The sequence below is a fragment of the Anas acuta genome, chromosome 8, assembly GCF_963932015.1.
Source record: "Anas acuta chromosome 8, bAnaAcu1.1, whole genome shotgun sequence".
Taxonomy (NCBI): Eukaryota; Metazoa; Chordata; class Aves; order Anseriformes; family Anatidae; genus Anas; species Anas acuta.
This window is the reverse complement of record NC_088986.1, coordinates 23,140,434-23,158,146: the sequence shown is the minus strand read 5'-3', so window position 1 is coordinate 23,158,146 and position 17,713 is coordinate 23,140,434. Positions and strand designations below refer to the sequence as shown.

Here is a 17,713-nt window from a genome sequence, read left to right as displayed (position 1 = left end):
CCATTTGCCTGAAATTTTAATACGCAAACTTAAAGTAATATTGCAGGGCTTACCTGTATTTCAAAGTTAAGCGTGACTGAGGTGTGGTGGGAATCTGAGGCATAGCAGTCCTTCCTGAAATGTCTCTGTCTGACATTAGTATTCTGGGAAGAGTGGGTTCTGTTGCTGTTCCAGTTGATCCATGTTTGAAAGCAAATTTAGCAGCGGGAAGGCACTGTATTGCAGAATAGGTATCAGTGGCAGGAGGCTCACCCATATGGTAGTGAGTCTTGAAACAGTTTAAATTACAAGAAAGTAAATGCTCATTTCATGCCCTCAACACTGATCTTTACGAGGGAAACCAAATACATACTGAATTATTTTTCTTGCTGGGCATATTCTGTATCATCAGATAAAACCAGTCTCCTGGAAAGTGTTTTATGTTTAAAAGCTCATCCATTGCTATTTGAAAAGTGCTTTATCATACCTTGGAGTCTATCACAATATACTATTACTTTTTTAATTGGCTGCCTGTTGAAAAGAAAAAAAAACACATTAGTTTGTATTGGAATAGCTTAAAACCAAACCGAAGTGTTTCAGACTTCAGGTATGAGTTTAGTGTTTTTCATTGGAAAAAAAAAAAAGTGACTGCTGTAGAGAAGAATCCAAGTAATTCCAAGACATCTGGCTCAGCCTGAGATTTTGCTTACCACTTTCTGAGCAAACAGGTACAGTACAAAAAAGTCACTTTGGTGCATTGATCCAAAACTTTGTTTCCTGAAGCCAGCAAAACTGTGGCTTGTCCTGTTAGGTTTTACGTGGGTGTCTGAAGATACAAACATTTGAAGTGTTCATCATTCTTTCTTTAACAGCTGGAAAATCTCTCTGAGCTGTGAGATTCATCCAGTGTTGTCTGTTATGTAGCACACCCATGAGGTTGAAGAAGAATTTCCAATTGCTGCTACAGCTGATTTCATTTAGCGTAACAAAAACCTTCCATGGCTTGAGCCAAATGTCTTTAATCTATGAGGCAAACAAATCCTCCAATAACAGGAACTTATTGAAAAGTTGATACTCTAGTCTCCATTTTCTGCCAATAAATGTGCAGCACAGAGCATTAACACACAGCTTTTGGCTTCAGTCATAAGTGGCTGGCTGTTATAGACACAATATTTTATAGCTGCCAGGGGTCTTGCTTTGAATGTGCTCTTTCTCTGCAGTAGTCAGATGACCTTTAAATGGATGCAGGTGTCTGTCTTATAACACAAGTTTTTATCATGTGAGCATATTTCTCAGTCAATAAATGAGCTTTAATTACCTTTCACATCTGTTTTCTTCGTTTACCAGCACAAAATGATCTTGTACTTACGTTGAACTGCAAATTTTTGGATGAGTTTATTTGCATTCTACAGTTTGTATTTTAGTAGTACTTTTGAAGATACTCATAGATTAAAAAAACTACTGACATTTTTCCATATTTTCCTCCCTCCTCTCTATTTCCCTCACTGTCTTTACATATGCAGACTTTTGGACTAGGGAAGGCAGAGTAGAAAAGGAAGCTGGCTTCAGAGCAGTATCTGTCGTGGGAATGTAGCTCTTAAATCTTGAAGTGGAAGGAGCAAAGCAGGAAGAAACTACTGAGTGGTTGAGGTCTTTCAGGTAGATTAGTACTTATGAAAGTAGAAGGAATACAGTAGTACGAGGCAGCTTGGACCAAAATATAGGTGATGCACAAATAAAGAGTTTGGTAGTAATAAAGTGCCAAGAAATACAGAGGTGGGAAGAATCCAAGGCTGAGTATGAATTTTTGGGCTTTTCCACCAGCTTTTCTTCAGTCAGCTTTTGACGCTGGGAAGAATACTAAGTGCTTAATTATGTGTAAATGCTTACACATACACAAATTTACACATACACATTTGATTTTAATGGACTACTTGCATGCCTAGAATTAAGCATACAAGTTCCCTCCTCTGTTGAAGAGTGTCTGGACAAAGAATGGGTTAAGTTTTCTTGTGAAGAAGACTTGGGAAGGAAGAATAAATTGTTGCAGAGCTGCTGGTATTGTCTTATCAGTAGGCATTCATCAAAAAAGCAGAGCTTGAATTTTAGACTGAGGGACTGGTTTTGGTTGAACAAATCTCAGCAGAGAAACCTTTAGGCCCTGAAGCTTTGTCTTGATCCACACCTCCTTGTGAATTCGTTATTGGTAATACTTTGCAATTATCTCTTCCACAAAGTGGCTAAGAAAAACTTGCAGTTTGTTACCCTCTGGGCTGTGTATTACTTCTTTTTTTTTTTCTCCTTAAGGCTACAAGTATAGGCCTGGGATTTTACTGTTACCCACTTTGATGCTTAATGTCATGCTTCTCTTTTAGATCCCTGCCAAAACGGAGCTTCATGTGTGGATGGGATAAACTCTTTCTCATGCATCTGCCTACCTGGTTTTCATGGAGATAAATGTCAAACAGATACCAACGAATGTCTGAGTGAACCATGCAGGAATGGAGGCACATGTACTCACTATGTCAACAGCTACACATGCAAGTGTCAGCCTGGGTTTGAGGGAACCAACTGTGAGAACAACATCGATGAATGCACTGAGAGGTGAGAACTGCAGTGCTATACTAACGAGCCACAAAATGTGTGCTTGTGGGTTGAAAGCACTTTTTAAAGATGAGGATCTGCTTTCCTGCCTTCTGTCATTGGGACATGCTTGCAGTACACGTGAGGAAAGCTTGCTTACCTTGTGCAGGATACCAGCAGAAAGATAGCTGCATGTCAAAGTTGGTCTTGTGTTTGCAAGACTTGTTAGATTCTTAGTTCCGTTGTTAGAAGCTTAAGCTCCAAAGCTTAGAGGAATATGACAGTGTTTAACAAATGTTAAGACAGTAACAGATGTTTTATTAACTTAATAAAACAAATAATGTGTTTTTGGTAAGTGTTATTATAATGAGGGAAATGAATTGACTGATTATGAACAATTACTGTGTTGAGAAATAGAAAAACTGCAAAAATGGTAGCAATGGCCAACTCTCAGAATGGCAAGAAAGTTAAATTAGCGCTCAGTTCAGTGCTGATAATGGAAGCCAAAAGGTAGGAAAAAGTATGGAGAGGCAACCAAGCATTAAAGGCACTAAATCCACAGATTTTGTACTGGGAAGGTTTAATCATCAGAGAAACCTTTTAATGCTCATAAATTAGTTGGGGGTTAGCAGTGTTGAGATTAGAAACAGGTCATTTTAAGAAAGAGGTAGGGAACTGAGCTGAAGTGCTCAACAGCTTGTCCTTGTAAGGTTGGTTCACTTGGTACTCTTTAAAAACTCATAGAGGGTTAACTCTGTGTATCCATCATCTTTCTGCATATTTATTTTAAGCTTCATTAGGATGGATGTAGTAACTTTAGATTCTCAGATGGAAACAATTTCTAATACAGCCTGAAATGATTTAAAAAACAAAATATCTTCTGTTCAGTCTGGTTTCAGTAAATAAGGTGCCTAAATGTAGAGCTCTTGCTATTCTCATGTGTTTTCTGTCTGCAAGGCGAAGATCTTTCTTATCTTTTATAACATTGCAGTTGTGGGGGAGGAAATATTTTAACATCTTAAGAATAGGATTGTGTCACTGATGAGGGTGTGTTTAATTTGCACAACAGTTGTTTAATCAAGTGAAGTATGTTGGGTGTTTTAGCAGAACGCCTGGTTCTTCCTTGAGGTTCATCCTGGTTGTTTTCCTTATCAGTCAGAATTGAAACCAGTCTTGCAGGTATGAATGAAGCACCTAGCAATTCTGACACGGTCTGCCAAGCTAAACCAGTCACACCTTCCCCACCAAAATTTACTGAGCCATACTTAAGAGCATGATGATGGTTGGTTAATTTGAATTTGGTTCAAATGATTCTTCCTTGTCTTGTGTGAGAACTATGAGAGTGCCGTTTTTTTTTGGAGGTGGGGGCCTGAGTGCCATGAAACATGCCAAATGATTTGCAGTTCCTGTTGTTTCCTCCTTCTGTCATGAACGTTAAGGGCAGGTTTTGCTCCTTGTAAAATGGAATTCAGCCCACAAGGCAGAAGAACTGCTCTGATAAATAGGTTGGTGTTGACATCTCTAACTTAATTACAGTCAGAACTTAGATATTTAAAACTTGCTAGGAGATGAATCAGTCACTTCTCTCACGGAAAGTACCCTTTGACAGTGCACAAGACAGATAACAGACGGGAATTCATTTTGTTCACTCTATCAAAATGATTATCTTGAGTGTGATCTAGGGTTATTTTCCGAGGAGCAGGAGATTCCTGGCAGGCATTTCTTCAGAGGAATAAACTGTAAGGAGTTAATTTTGCATGAGGTCCTAATTTTCCCAGTAAGTTCTCTGTAGGACATGTACTCTGGCAGGATTTCTTATGATCAGAAGGTTGGTGGGAACGATTCCTTTGATCCGAATTCTGCCAGTGCATATGTGAGTAGTTTTACAAATCAAGGACTTCAGTAAGGTTCTCATGAGAAGACGAGGAAGGGATTTAGCAGTACCAATGCTTTCACATAAATTCAGTGAAGAGCACTCTTGTGTTTTGCATGTTACGAAATTTTTCCTTGAGAAAACATACCTTTGACTCCTTTGAAGCTTAAAAAAAAAAGGGCAAATTGTTTTCTCATAATTTGTAATGCAATTAGAATTCATAATAAATCTTGTGTACAGTTTATCAGTTTGAGCAAACTATGTGGTACAATACTGTTTGTAGTGATATTGAACCTGGGAAGATTTCTTTCTATGAGAAGTTAACTCTGTAACTAATGATTCATTGAAACCCTGGTTTACTTTTATGCTCATCAGGGTAAAAGACAGTAAACTGGAGTCCCACCAAATTACTCTTATTTTTTTCTTTAGCTGAAGCTTACCAGTGCACAGATGATCCTGCAATCTGGTTTTCTGTCTCATTTCAGTTATGTTTACATCCTGTCTCTGTTTATGAGTTTATTACATCGTACCTTTGTTCTTGCTCCTGCAGCTCCTGTTTCAATGGTGGTACCTGCGTGGATGGCATCAATTCTTTTACCTGCCAGTGTCCGGTGGGATTTACAGGACCCTTCTGCCTCATGGAAATTAATGAGTGTGATTCGCATCCGTGCTTGAACAAAGGAACTTGCGTGGACAGCCTGGGCACATATCGATGTATATGTCACTTGGGTTACACTGGGAAGAACTGTCAGGTGGGTGATTTTTCCTTGCCCGTTCTGTACAGGCAACTAACTGTTGTTTGAAGTGTTCAACAGCAGAAGTTACTGGTCAGATGTGAGGCAGCAAATATGGCAAGTGCTTTTATTCTATCAATTTTGTTAAGAGGTAGTTGACCTGTAAGCCCAGGGAAAAAACTTAGTCCAGAGCCCTGTCTTTAGCAGAGCAAGTGCCCCTGGCCAAAACTCTGGAAGGAGAAAAATACTTGCAGTTGGTTTTTTTGTTTGTTTTGAAGCAGGTGTTGCTGGAACTTTCTAGGTAAGTGTGTTTTTAATGAAAACAGCTGTTAGTTTTGAAAATGCTGCATTTCATTCGAAGCATAAAACTGTCCTGATTTAAGACAGAATACTATGTTTAAAGAAAAAATACCACTTAAATGGAAGAATATCAGCCTGATTCGCAGGGCATGGAAGTTAATTGTTCTCTTGTACAGAGTTGTATAATTCTTCCAGGTTGATTAAAATTTTTTGGTCTTCCTCTCTGCGTATAAAGTCAGCAAAAGTTTTGGGGCAGTAACTGAAGTGGTGATGCTATTCACAACTTCAATAAAAAGCTCCAGCCTTACTTATATACCTAAGTTCAGGCAATTTAGTTTTCCATAGTATGCATAGGAGCTGCAAAACCATAATGAAAATGACTAATACCTATTAGACTTATGTAAATTTGACAGTTTGCCAGAAATACAAAGACATTGCAAGAGATAAGTTACAGATTAAATGGGAAAATGTTATTTTGACAATGTTCCAGTTTCCCTTTTAGAATTAATATGTCTAATTTAAGCCATGATGCTCAGTTCTAAGTATAGAAATACTTGAATTTAAGTTGTGAATCTTGGCATATCACAGTGGAAGCACAGTGCTGATTTCCTTTTTCAAATTAGAATGATTTCTTTTCCTGTGCTTATCAAAATAGCAAGAATGATTTGAGGCACTTTCTTGCTTTGGAACAGCAAACACCATATTGGCTTCTTTCATAAGAAGTCTGAGTGCTGCTGCCATTTAAAAAAAAAAAAAAAAGAATGGTGAATGTCTGAAACTACTGGAAAGCACTAAAATTTTGCAAGGATTTTGAAACTGTCTTTTGTGCTAATGTGTCTTCATACCACAGTGGGTGTTAGATAAGCATTTTAGTAGCAGTGGGGGATGTGCTTTTCCAGAAGTACATTGCGAGACAGTAAATTGTCAGGTCTGCTTCTAAGTATTGCTAATGGAGGAAGTGAATGCAAAGTAATGAAGTGATATAAAAAAGCAGCCCCTCTGCTGCTCTAATTATGCATTCCAGGCACACCACTTAAACCTCATTGGGAGAATTAGTATTGAGAGTGATTGTAAAGTCCTGTGAAGTTTAGTAGTTCCTCTTCTGTTATGTTTGCTTTGTTATTACTTGAGAAAAGGATTAATGTTCCCGTCCCCAAATTAAATGTGGATTCTCAGAAAGTCTGCTTGCTTTACATTCAGAGAAGTTTGATCGCGTTGTATTACTCCCTTTGTACAAGAAATCTGAACTTTCTAAACTTAAAAGCACTACTGAAAGCTGTATTGGAAAGAATTATAGATAACAGCTACACTGTAGTTCTTGTCTTAGGGGAAAATTGGCTTGACCTAATTAGCAAAGCTAAATACACAGAACAGAATCAGACAATGATTCATAAGTTATGGAATTTGCATGTAAAATAGCTACTCATTACAAATGCAGAAGCAAGAGGCTCGGTGTTTTTCTTCTTCACACCCAAATGAGTGTGATAAAACTGAATTCCAAGTTTCTTTTTGGTTGCCTGTGAAAGCACAGATTTTTCTCCTTAGTCTTTGTGGGGAGACGGTTTGCATCTGAAAAGCAGAACTTTTTGCAATTGAAATTGTGTTTTGCAGCCAAAATTCAGTACTACTCACTTTACAAACCTCATCCTTCCCTCAAGTCAGCTTGAAATCAATCAAATAGCTGTATTGCTTTGAAGACTAAGTGCTCAAAAAGGAAGTGATAGTTCGTGGCTGGTTTATATTAAATCAGACAGCTATTCTGAGTCCTCACTCTGCTTTCGTATGATGACTTACTAAGAATTTCAGTCTGTTTAGATACTGTACTCTTTTATATATGGAATCAAGAAAGGCAGTATACTCTGACCCCATTTCAGCTTCTAAAACAGTTCTAGGATTTCAAATGGATCTCCAAAGACAGAAAAACTCAGAGTATACTAGGGCAAATGGGGCCAAAAGCAAGTGTGGTGAGCTAATGAAAGGAAAAGCAAAGAGCAAAATGTGGAACACATCTGTTACCCTAAAAAAAAATAAAAAGTGGAGGGAGTTTGGGAGAAGAAAAAGGACCTGTTACTGTTGATAGCTGGAAACTTCCTACTAAAGTAGAAATGGAAGCCTGGTTTGAAATACAACTGAATTTTCTTAAACCCAGCCAGCTGAAGCTCTGCAGCCAGCCAGCACTGCATAGCAAGGTGTGAGGATCAGCTTAGTGATGAAATTATGCTGCCACCTGGGGTTTACTTTCCTGTATGTTTGCTCGTTCTTAGACATACAAGCATTTAGCTTAGACTCGGGAAGTACTGTCCCTTTCTTTCCAATACCACATGGAACAAGTTTTGCAGAGCTTACCATACTTTCTTTGCCTCTTGAACTCTATACTTTGAATACTGTTTCCTACTGCTCTTGCTATAAATCTTGTTGTGTTTTTTCACTCTGCAGACACCTGTGGATCTATGCAGCAGGTCTCCCTGTAAGAACAAGGGCACGTGTCTCCAAACTGGAGCCCAGACTCGATGCGTCTGCCCTTCTGGCTGGACTGGTGCTTACTGCGATGTGCCCAATGTCTCCTGTCAAGTGGCAGCTTCACAAAGGGGTAAATAAGCATCTTCGGTGTTCTAACTAAAAGCATGTCCCAGGGAATCATTAATCCATGCCTCCTTTCCTCACATCCCTGTGGACACAGCATGCATTGGAAATCCCAGAGAGCTTCACCTCTAGGAGGTTGGTCACAGCCACTTATAAGCTAGAAAACTCTCTGCAAGATTGTACTGGGAGTCAAGGCTTTCTTGGTTCTCCATGACATAAGACATTGGTTTCTACCATTAAAAATATATTTTAAGAGAGATTGAAAAGCTTTCAGAAGTCTGTTTCACTAATACTGTTTTGCATGGGCAGCCTTTTTGGAATATTTGGCTGTTTTATCTTTCTGCTAAATCCCAGGCAGGCCAGGTTTCAGACATGCTGCCTTTGTCTGTGAAAGGCATCTTGTAACTCCTTACATTTCAACATGTTGTCTCAGAGAAGACTGAGTGCCCACTTTAGCTACAGCTAAGACTGTCCCCCCAAGTATTAATTTCCTACTTCAAATATTGCATGTGTAAAAGATTTAAACTTCTTCCTGGAAGGAGTCTTGGAGCCTAGGCTCTAGCACAGTGTCATGCCAGTTTCAGTCAAGGAAATCCAAATAAGCAGACTCCTTGTCTAAGGAGGAAGGTGTCAAGCTCTGATAATTTTTGCAGATGTTCTAGGTACGTTGAACCTTTGTACTGAAACAGTAATACTTCAGAGATGTGTTTTCACTTGTTTTTCACTTGTCAATGGTAAAATAATGCAGTAATGCATGTAATTCATGCTAATGTTGCTGCTGGTAGTTAATCCAAATGTGACAGAGCAGGGACTTTATTCACAAGGTGGTTGTGGTTCTGACTCACTGTGATTTAAAGAGTAACTCTTCGATTTTTCAATTTTACACTTTCCATTCACTGGGTTAATTCCTGGCTGAGCTACCAATGCTGATGGCAGGCGTGTTTCATGTGTTTGCTGACTTTATTAAACTTCATTTCAGGAGTCACCGTGGATCAGTTGTGCCAGCACTCTGGTCATTGCCTGAATGTTGGGAACACACATCGCTGTCAGTGCCGGGTGGGTTACACGGGCAGCTATTGCGAGGAGCAGCTGAATGAATGCGAGTCCAGCCCGTGCCAGAATGGTGCCACCTGCCGGGATCACCTGGGTGGATACCAGTGCGAGGTAATGCACAGTGCTCTACTAGGAAGTGTCCTAAATACTTAAAGCATCGTATTGCAAAGGCGTAGAAAGAAATCAAATGTGTGCAAGTGGTAGAATAGATTCTAAGGGGGATAAAAGCAACCTATACCTGGAAACAAATTAATTTAGCTGTGGCAGAAGCAGTGCTCCTGCAAGACTTCTTTAAAAACTGAATGGGAAGTGTGTTTGTAAGGCAGGTATAGTTGATAAGCATTAGAGCTCCTTGCTTCCTCAGAGGTGGGAGTTCATATCTTGATTTTTTTTCTTGAGATGTGGTTTATATTAAAATAAATTTGTAATCCACTAAAGGAATGTTGTATTCACGCTGTTGGTGAATGGCAAAGTATCCCTTGTCTTTCAAATTGGGAATGCCATCCACTGCATTTCAAGTTTACAAGCTGATGCAGAGAGTACTGTAGACCATGAGACTATGGCATATCAACCTTCCTAAGCTTTGGAAAATGTTAGAACACCTTGGAAGCACATGCCCAGAAGGAAAGGATGGATCTTATGTAAGCCTTAAGTCAAAATTTCCAAGCCAGTCTCAGTGTCCAGAAGTTTCAGGATTAGATTGCTGTATTTTACAGAAAAAAAGTCACTCAAATTCAGGCATGCATTGTACAGCCGAGCAGTCATGTGGTCAAGTTGTGTGTTTAAGCTGTCTGTCTGTGCAGCCCTTGAAATCACTTGCAATTGTACAGCTACAAAGGAAGTTATAATCTGTCCCTTTGAAGATTCACTTTGTCTGTGTTAGCCTTTCTCAGATGTCTGCTAACGTATCTGTTATGAAAAGATAACTGACGCGTATTTTTATACTGGCAGTGTGTGCCTGGATACCAGGGTGTCAACTGTGAATATGAAGTGGATGAGTGCCAGTTCCAGCCCTGCCAGAATGGAGGAACGTGTATAGACCTCGTCAACCATTTCAAGTGCTCCTGTCCACCAGGCACTCGGGGTATGAAACTCAGCAATTAAGTGAACGTTACAAGAATTAATTTTCCTTTCTGACCGGTTTCCTGACAGAGTCTAAAGGGAATGCATTATTTCCTTTGAAGAATGTTCCCAAAGTGCACTGAATCCCTTGAGATACATATTTTCCCTTTAAAAATAAATATGTAAATTAGGCTATGGGATCTGTCTTTCAGAGCTTTCTTTTTCTTTCTTTTAAAGGAATAGGTCATGACAGTGTCCTCTGAGAATAGATGATGCCTCTTTGGCAATGGGGATGGCCTAGATTGCCATTAAGGTCTCTCCCAACCCTATCTGCTTCAGTAAATCCAGGGTTTCTTTTTAGCTGAGCTGCTATGAAGTATACAGAAAACTTGCTTAGTTCTTCCATGATTTCCATTGTCTCATTTAAATTTTGGGCATGCATTGTCCTCTCTTGGAACCTTCTGTGCAGATAGTTTAATGCCTGTAGGGTAGTTGAAATTGTTTCAGCAACCTCGAGCTCTTTTAATAAAAGTCTTCTTTAAAAGAAGACCAGCTACATAATGATAGTTCTCAGTAAGTATGATTACACAACTTGTTTAATACCATCTTTCTTGAAAACTAACCTTTATTTCCCTGTTAAATCTGACCACTTGGCTGCCCTACCTTCTAGTGTTGAAAATATTAAGGACTGCAGAGAGAACACTTTTTTTTTTTTGAACCCATCATCAAATGTTTTCTTACTTGACTTTTTTCCTGGCATCTTATTTCTCAAATCAGTTAGATTTTACATTCCTCTGAATTTACTTTTTATTTCTGAAGTATGTCACCTCAATGTAGGCAAAATCTCCAGATGCATGTTAAATATGAACCAGGAATTAAGTTGTAAGTACACTTACAATCTAACGTTTGCCTCCTGCACATGGATATTGCCAGTTCATTCAGTTTAGTGTGGCTGTCAGCACATCTCACCAGTTTGGATAAGTGTTTATTTTATTGCAAATCATTGTGTTCAACAATTCTTTGTCTATTGTTCTTAATTTGGGCCTTCAGTGTAAAGGCAAAAACAGTTGTTTCTTTCATCTCTGTATCAGAGCATGTATTTGTGCTGTTTTCTGTGCTGCCAGAACTTGTGATGTACTAGAGGACCTCTGCACCTTTGAAAGATTGTACAGGGTTCTGAATGTGCTTCTTTTAATTCCTCAGTCATTATTTGTTGAGATGAATTACTTTCTGGAGGTGACTTTTTTTAAATGAAAGGAACTAGAAAAGATTGATATCATTTATGATGTAAAGACCTAATTTTTGTCCCAGGCTATGGATACTTTACTGATGCCCACATAAGCATCTTCCATATGCAGGCAGATGGAGTTACTGGAGTTAACTTTTCTCACAGCAGCCCCTGTAGTGTGCTCTGTTCTTGTAGCCGGAACAGCACTGATAGCACAGCGATGTTTTGTCTGTTGTGAGCAGTGCTGGCACAGCATCAGGACTCTCAGTGCCCCATCTTTCCCTCCCAGTCAGTAGATTTGGGGTGAGCAAGAGGTGCCTTGCCAGGGCAGCTGACCTAAGCCAACCAAAGGGATGTTCCGTACCATATAGTGCCACATCTGGTGGCAGCTGGGGAGCCACCGCAACAGCTTGACTTAGCATGAATCAACCGTGCTAACAGACAAGTCTTTGCTCAGCTTACCATCTCTGTTCCCTTTCATCCGTCACACCGTGTGGCTGAGGCAGAACCGGGACCAGACCTTTTCCCTTGAAAAGGAACCCCACAGGGAGAGGGAGCAGCTGCCATCACTCGCAGCGCTGAGAATTTACTGTCAGGCCCCAGAAGTCAAACTGCAGAAACGGCATGCCGGCCAGGAATCTGTGTTTTATCACGGTTGCTTTTCTGTTGGTTTGTTGCCTGGTCTAATGATACTGCTACAAATGATCTTTGCTGAGTTTCGGGGTTGTCGCCAAGTGAAATGAATGGTGGGAAGCTTACAGCCCTGCGAGGGACAGCACAGGGCGCTCTGGCTGTGTTCAGTCACAGGGCTAAATTGAGTGTATCTTTTTTTGTTTTGTTTTTGTGTTTTTAATTATGCTCTTAAATTAAGTCAGGCATGAAAGCTGCTAAATACCAGTATGACATATCATTGAGAACAGTCTGGATCTAAACCACATGCTTCCTAGGTCAGATCCGAGGCTTGCTGACTGCACTGGGTGTGGGTTGCATTAAGCTGGGACCTTTACCTGTTCATATCTAGGACTGTGTTTCTTAAACTGATAGGAAATGAGGCCGTGACTCCTTATCCTCAAACTGCCTCTTTTACCATTTTGACAGGTCGCTTCTGTGAGGAGAACGTGGATGACTGTGTTTCGGACTCGGGAGTACCCCGCTGCTTCAACGGAGGGCAGTGCATCGACCAGATCGGGGGCTATAGCTGTGTTTGCCTCCCAGGCTTTGCAGGCGAGCGATGCGAGGGGGATATCAACGAATGCCTCTCTAATCCTTGTAACCCCCGTGGAAGTCTGGATTGTGTTCAGCTGATAAATGATTATACGTGCATCTGTCGCAGTGCTTTTACTGGTGAGTATTTGTAAACATGCTTCCAGTTCCAGAGCAATAATCTTGAAAAATGGTCGTTCTTTCTCTTTCTGGCAGTCATGCTATCTAGTCACTTCCCTTTACAATATCTGATCATTTCCTTATAGCATGTTTCAGTTTTTAAAACACATTTTAGGGGGGAAAAAAAATCAAAGAAATTGGGCTTCCAGAGTTGTCTCAGAGTAAAGAATCTCCTGAGACGATTCGCTGCCAGGATTTTGTCTTCTGCGATGCTTTTCTCCTTCATAATTTCACATTCCTGATAGTGGAAGTGTAACTGTTCATGTGTCATCTTCTCTGTGGTTTTTCCTTTTGCAAAGCAGCGTATGAATTTTATATATAAATCACAGTTACAGTATCCATATTTAGCTTTTAGCCTCCTTTTATAACCCTCACTCCCTTTTTTTCTAATATTGGTGGTGTGGCTAGGATGGAATACTCTGTGCATAGATGGGCTGTACATTCCTTGGTTATTTATCCAACTTTGAATCACAACTTTGCAAAAAATTCACACAACACAGACTTATGTCTAGCTCTCTCTAGACATCATCTTTGTCAGTATTACTGCTATTCTGCTTTCTGCCTCCCACTGGGCATAAGTTTGAGCTAATAGTCTCCAGATGTGTCTTAACTTTCAGCTTCCCAGTCTGCATGTCAATTTAACTTCCTATGTATTCAGCTTTCCTCCATCAAAACCTTTCACTTTCCCTGCTTACCAGTGACCTTCTCTGCATGCTTTGCCAGTAGTTTTTACTCCTTTTTACTTACAAAATTAAACACAATGAGATTTTTCCATTAAACCTGTGATTATCAGATGCAAATAAATCACAAGAACACACATTTAAAGAGTTCATGCAGTAGGTTTTTGAATGCATCACATAGACTGACACAAGAAGTTCCTAAAAGAATGACACATGATGGAGTTGGAGGCAGGATAGCTGGTAGGGTACTGGTGTGGGATGTTAGCCAAACACAGGCTTCAGTACAAACTCTTCTTTTATAATTTATGCCTTGTGTTGCTTCTGGCTCTCATGGAAGCATTACTGGAACTTGCAGCATGGGGAGTGCAGACCTGCAGCTCCTCAGGAGGAGCAGGGAGAGCTGCTGTGTCTCAGACATGAAATCTGTCTGGAAATGTTAGGCACAGAGGGGGAGCATGCCTCTTCCTCCAGCCGTTCGTCTTCTGCACATTCCACGTTGACCCTTCTGCCTGGGAGGAGGCAGGGGGAGCTTTGCTGTGGTTTGTGACTGATAGGATGCCAGGACTCTGTGGGCCATCCTGCCCTGTCTGCGAGCTTTCAGGCTTGGCTGCACATGTGGGGAGACTTCTATTCACATTTTCCTGGGGGGTCCAAGTCATGTTTAGGTCATCCTCATCTTTTTAAATGCTGGCACCAGAGCTTGACTCTGGGTGCTGCTGCAAATGCTAGTCAGTGCAGTAAGACCTCTGCCTGGCTGCCCAGCATAAGGAGGCTCTCCTTGCTCATCCTGTTCACTCAGGTTGCATCTGGTCCTGAAGCATAATTTTCTCCAGGAAATCAGGTGCATAAGTGGGGTGATCTGTCTGGTGTTCAGGATTCCTTGCCTAGTCCATGGTTGAGCACTTATGTTACTTCCAGTGTTAGGTGGTGTTGAAGATGCTCTTTTCTATTTGTCCTTGCCAGATGCTGAGTGTTGTTCACTCATGGTCAGAGAGTGATTTGCATTTGGATTTATTGAGCATCTCCCCAAAAGTGAAGAAATCTTTGGAACCCTTATTTTCTTGAGTCTTGTGCCTGGATGACTTAAGGGTGACAGCAGCAAATTCGGTGTTTTTGCTGTCACACGTGTTGTTGAGGAGGCAGACGAGGCAGGCTGTCTCCAGATAACCCATGTAGATTTTGTTATAGCAATAGTCTTTGGCTGCTACTTACCTTATGTTATCTGAAAAGGTGTGCTTTACTTCTTCAGGGGAAAAAGTTTCACTGGAGCATTTGACTTGTTGGCTGTTAATCAGCGTTTTGCTTTGTGACTGGTTTATGATGTGCACACGTACATCTCTCTGCTCTTTTCTCCCCACGTGTCCACACCTCAGGTCGTCACTGCGAGAGTGTGATAGATGTGTGTCCTCGGAAGCCGTGTCAGAACGGAGGTACCTGTGCTGTTGCCAGCAATATGCCAGACGGGTTCATCTGCCAGTGTCCTCCGGTAAGCACCACATGCTGAAACTGGATTGCCTGCCTCATCTCTGGCTGCAGACACATTAGTTTCACTGGTCTGTTGTTGGTTACAGTTCTTATGCATACTTGCATGTGTGTCCTTGGACACTCCGTAGTTTATCTCTTAATTTATCTATCCTCAATTTATCTTCTTAGCTGGGAAGCCCAGGGGTTCCAGGTACTGTAGAAGAATGATGCTGCCTATTGTTACTCTCAAACAGCTCTGCTGTTGAAGAAGCATAGCTGGCTTTTCTGTCAAAGCTAGCATTAAATTTTAACTTTTATTTTTTGCTATCCTTCATTCTTTGTGCTTAGAGCTGTGAACAAAGAGAATCTTGCAGTAAGTCCATTAAGAAATGTAATAATGCAAGTTCCTAGTTTGTTCGTGAAGATCCAGAAAATCACGGCACACTCTGTGATAAGGCTAAGGGAATTACTGGGGAAAAAGGGTTTGCATGGGACAGCTTCCCTCCTGCCCTCAGAATGGTGAAGAATAAGTTTTAAGCCTGTTTTTTTATTTTTTTTTCCCCTAGGGTTACTCTGGGGCGAAATGTGAGTTCAGCAGCCACAGTACTTGTGGGCAAGTGAAATGCAAGAAGGGCGAGCAGTGCATCCAGACATCATCTGGCCCACGGTGCTACTGCCCCAAGCTGTCTGTGGGAGAGGAATGCCAGACAAACACGGGCTGTGCCAGTACCCCCTGCCAGAACGGTGGAAGCTGCCACCCTCGTTCTCAGCCTCCTTACTATTATTGTCAGTGTCCTGATCACGCCCAAGGCAGCCAGTGTGAGCAGCTCACACATCCCAGCCAAGAGCCTCTAGGATGTTTGGATTCCCAGTGTGCAGAAAAAGCAAAAGATGGCTATTGTGATGAAGACTGTAACACTCATGCCTGCCAGTGGGATGGAGGCGACTGTTCCCTGACAATGGAAGATCCTTGGGCCAACTGCTCCACTTCATTGCGCTGCTGGATGCTTTTCAATGGACAGTGTGACGAGTTCTGCAACACACCCGAGTGTCTGTTTGACAACTTTGAATGTCAGCAAAATAGCAAAACATGCAAGTAAGGCATAATCCCGGGAATGGTTTCTCTGTGTTGCTAATAAATCTCCTGCTAGTGCTTTCAACAGTGGGTATTCATACCCGCTGCTCTAGTCCCTTCCTTTGTCTCTGGTTCTGGTTCATACTCTGCTAAAAATTCGGATCAAGGAGTTTCTGCTGTTATATTACTTTGTCTCTTTTTTGGAAAGTTCTGGGATTTGTATGTTACATACTAAATTGATAGCCTGAGCAATGGCAATGTGTTCACCCACCTGATGGATGTGTGGAAATGTGAAAAAGGGGGCATTGCACCTTGTACTAGATCCTAGTAGTACCACCTTCTGTCCTGAACTCCACTGCATGCCTGCAACACCTGCATTTTTGTCCCAGCTGCTTGCTACCTCTGCATGTGTTTTCCTGCTTGTTTGTCATGATGCTTCTTTCTCTTCAGTTATTTACGATGAATGTTACAGCACATGATTTTCCCTTGATGAGGCAGGAGGTGCTGTAGCTTTTTCTTAGTAAACAGAATGAGCAGCTGCCTTCACTGGTACCAGAAATGAACCACAGGGTGTTCTGTACTCCCATCTTCCACCCTACCACCTTTATCCTGGGGTTACATCTCTTTGCCTTATGTCCTGAGCACAATTGTTAATTTACACCAGCCACTGATGATTAGAAATAAGTGTGAGACCTTTGCCTTTAGGCTGCAGCTATGCAATATATGAATATATGTCCTATATGCTGCCCGTAACCCTTTAACTTTTCCAGGTATGACAAGTATTGTGCAGATCACTACGCAGATGGCCGCTGTGACCAGGGCTGTAACAGTGAGGAGTGTGGCTGGGATGGTCTCGACTGTGCTGGTGACAAAGCTGAGAAGCTGGCAGAGGGGACGCTCATCATCGTGGTCCTGATGCCCCCCGATGAGCTGCTGGGCGATGTCCGCAGCTTTCTGCGCACTTTGGGAACTCTCCTGCACACCAATCTGAGAATCAAGCTGGACTCCCAGGGAAACCCCATGGTATTCCCATACTACGGGGAGAAGTCGGCAGCACGGAGTCGGCGATCCCTTGTGGTCATTCGCAAGCACAGGGAATTAGAGCAAGAGGTCATCGGGTGAGTGGAAGCCTTTGTATTCCCCAAGCCTTGTTACACTGCTCTTACACTCTCGTTTCTAGGTGTCTGGGGCATTTTTGGACTATCTGGGGCTGTCACCCATCTGTGTGTTGTTTTTTTTTTTTTTTTTGTAATAGGGAAATGTAAAGTCATTGCAGTTGCCAAATTCAGTGTTGGGGTGGAAAGATGATCTTAAAAAGCCACGGTTTAACCTAGTGCTTTGGCAAAGTTTCTCTCGCTAACTTCTGTGCTCTCCTACTGTGTTTCTGCAGCACCAGGGTGTTCCTGGAGATTGACAACCGTCAGTGTGCAGAGGATTCGGAGCAATGCTTTCAGAACACAGAAGCTGCTGCGGCTCTCTTAGCTGCTCAGGCAATCAAGGGCATGTTGCCTTATCCTTTTGTGTCTGTCCAAAGTAAGTAATTGCGGAGGAAAAGTTGGGCTTGCAAAATGCACACTGCTGTTATTGATCATCATCTTAGTATGTCTCACTGTTCAGTGTGGTTTCTGCTCTGAGGGGGTATCATCTCCTTAGTAAGGCAGAGCATATAGGAGTGGAGCCTAGCCATTGTAATGCTTGCAGAAACAGTAATCTTCC

The 17,713-nt window shown here is 41.5% G+C and overlaps 1 protein-coding gene across 1 annotated transcript in view; it reads left to right on the top strand.

The window, feature by feature from the left end:
• The window catches only part of NOTCH2 (notch receptor 2), an 84,542-nt gene that overhangs the window by 54,797 nt on the left and 12,032 nt on the right, over positions 1-17,713 (top strand). The window contains exons 17-26 of the mRNA XM_068691222.1: positions 2,355-2,583; positions 4,986-5,187; positions 7,906-8,059; positions 9,032-9,216; positions 10,057-10,189; positions 12,494-12,739; positions 14,832-14,944; positions 15,489-16,018; positions 16,768-17,115; positions 17,388-17,530. Of these exons, the coding sequence (XP_068547323.1) occupies positions 2,355-2,583; positions 4,986-5,187; positions 7,906-8,059; positions 9,032-9,216; positions 10,057-10,189; positions 12,494-12,739; positions 14,832-14,944; positions 15,489-16,018; positions 16,768-17,115; positions 17,388-17,530 (2,283 nt within the window). The remainder of the gene's footprint in view (positions 1-2,354; positions 2,584-4,985; positions 5,188-7,905; positions 8,060-9,031; positions 9,217-10,056; positions 10,190-12,493; positions 12,740-14,831; positions 14,945-15,488; positions 16,019-16,767; positions 17,116-17,387; positions 17,531-17,713) is intronic.